Source organism: Manacus vitellinus, unplaced genomic scaffold (assembly GCF_001715985.3).
Source record: "Manacus vitellinus isolate BGI_N305 unplaced genomic scaffold, ASM171598v3 scaffold_72_pilon, whole genome shotgun sequence".
Classification (NCBI taxonomy): domain Eukaryota; kingdom Metazoa; phylum Chordata; class Aves; order Passeriformes; family Pipridae; genus Manacus; species Manacus vitellinus.
In genome coordinates this window covers 1,644,158-1,646,506 of record NW_021940764.1, presented here as the reverse complement: position 1 = coordinate 1,646,506, position 2,349 = coordinate 1,644,158, and the positions used below count along the sequence as shown (strand labels likewise).

General features: G+C 58.2%; 1 protein-coding gene across 1 annotated transcript in view; it reads right to left on the bottom strand.

Moving 5' to 3' along the window:
* Positions 1-2,349, bottom strand: part of ITGB3 (integrin subunit beta 3) — a 26,213-nt gene that overhangs the window by 5,462 nt on the left and 18,402 nt on the right. The window contains 1 exon segment of the mRNA XM_029964487.1: positions 199-421. Coding sequence (XP_029820347.1) covers positions 199-421 — 223 coding nt within the window.

Below are 2,349 nucleotides of genomic sequence, written 5' to 3'. Positions count from 1 at the left end.
CCCTGGTGAGATATGATCCATTCCAGCTCTCCTCCAGCTCCCCAGTGGGATATAACCCACCCCATCTCTCTGCCAGCCCCCTGGTGAGATGTGATCCATTCCAGCTCTGTTCCAGCTCCCAGTGGGATATAACCCACCCCCTCTCTCTGCCAGCCCCCGCCGTGGCACGAGCTGCCCCAGCCCCGCGCCCTGGCTCACTTTTTGATGGTGCAGGCGTCGGGGCAGGTGGGGCACCTCTCGCAGGTGTCCCCGTAGGAGCCGGGCTGGGTGCACTCGCAGCGGCCGCACACGCAGGAGCCGTGGCCGGAGCAGACCAGCCCGTTGCCGGACATGCACGTGTCCGTGCGCGTCGTGCAGTTGCAGTAGTCGCCCGTCCAGTCCGGGTCGCACACACAGTCCCCACAGCTGCACTTCCCGTGGCCTGGGGACAACCCAAAGAGCATCAGGACCCTCAGTGGCAGAGCAGCCACCGGGACAATCCCATTGCACTGTGCTCGGGGTGGGACAGGCAGCAGCTCCCGCCAAAGCCCAACCTTTGCTGGGTCCCCAACACTGCTCTTATCCCACCCGAACAAGAACAGAGGTGGGCAATGAAGATGGGGAATGGCCTTGAGGGGAAGCTGCATGAGGAGCAGCTGAGGGCACCTGGTCTGTTCAGCCTGGAGGAGACTGAGGGGAGACCTCATTGCAGTTCCAACTTCCTTGGGAGGGGAAGCGGAGAGGCAGGCACTGAGCTCTGCTCTGGGGGGACCAGGGACAGGACCCCAGGGAATGGCCTGAAGTTGTGTCAGGGGAGGTTGGATTTTAGAAAAAAGTTCTTCCCCCAGAGGGTAGTTGGGCACCAATAAGGCTCTCCAGGACCACTGGGCACAGCCCCAAGGCTGACAGAGCTCAAGGAGTGTTTGGATGATCCTCTGGGGCACAGGGTGTGACTCTTGGGGATGGTCCTGTGCAGGGCTGAGAGTTGGACTGGATGATCCTTGTGGGTCTCTTCCAACTCAGCATATTCTGTGATTCCAGGCTGAACTGCCCCAGCTCTGCCAGGCTGGCAGCAGCAGCTGGAGATGCTCAGTCAGATCCGTCTCTGAGCGAGTCAAGCCTTGGCTGTGGCTTTGAATTTCAGATTGAGTCGGGACATCTGGTCAAACCCCCCAAATCCCACTCGTTTCCCAGCCCTGGACCAGGCAGGGGAAGCTGACTGCTGGGAAGAGCCCGCCGAGCTCTGCACGCTCACCGAGCCTGGTTTAATCACACAGACAGACAGACAGACAGACGTGCTCAGATCCTGCCAAACCCCGGGGCTGTTTGGATTGTGGTTTGATTCCAGCTCAAAGACCAGACACGGTGAGCGGTGGAAACACCACGGAGCCGGCACGCGCCGACCCGTCCGAGCCCTGGGCACGGTGGGGAACGTTGGGAACGCTGCTCCCGGCAGGGGATCGGCTGGGCACCGTCCCAAAACCCTGCTCTTGGCCTGGCACTGTCCGGGAATGCTGCTCCCAGCAGGGGATCGGCCGGGCACCGTCCCTGCCACAGCCTTGGAGGCACCGGCATGAGAAATAAATGTGCAACCCCGTTAATGAGGAACCAGGGCTGAGTCACAGGAAAACGGTGCCACGCTGGGTGACAGGGCATGGAAAGAGACGGGCAGGCCGGGGAGAAGTGGCTCAGTGGGACCAGAGTGATGCCAACGGGGTCAGACGGTTCAGGTTAATCAACAGCCCCCGCCCTGGCTGGGGGCAGCTCTTCATCATCGCCCTTCACCCACCCCGACCCGCAGCCTTGGCAGCCCTTGTGCAACAGGAACAGGCTCCCTGCGGGCACTGACTGCTCTGGGTGGGGAAAACCCGGCGTTTCCACCTCCATTATCAGCAGGCTGTGAAGATAAAGGATCAACCCCAGCAGCACAGAGGCCGCTTTGAGCCATGAATTTGGCCTGAGGGGCAGGTGGGGTCCCAGAAACTCAGTCTGGGGACACTGGGGAGCAGGAACCAGAGACAGTGATTATTCTGAGTTGGAAGGGACTCACTGGGGTCATCGAGTCCAACTCTTACATGAATGGCCAGTGTGGGGATTGAACCCACAACCTTGGTGTTATTAACACCACACTGTAACCAACTGAGCTCGGGGTCATCTCCCCACAAGTGTTGGTCTGGGTGGGTTGCATCAAATCTCTGCTTAATAATTATTTCCTTTTTGACAGCTTCAATGTAATTGTTTCAATAACTGCTTCAATGCAGTGCACTATCCTATTTTATACCACACTACTGGTAGTTTTAGCGCTTATACTGTGTAGTAAATAATTCTGATTGTGATCTTTTGCCTGATCATTTGTAATAATAATATTAA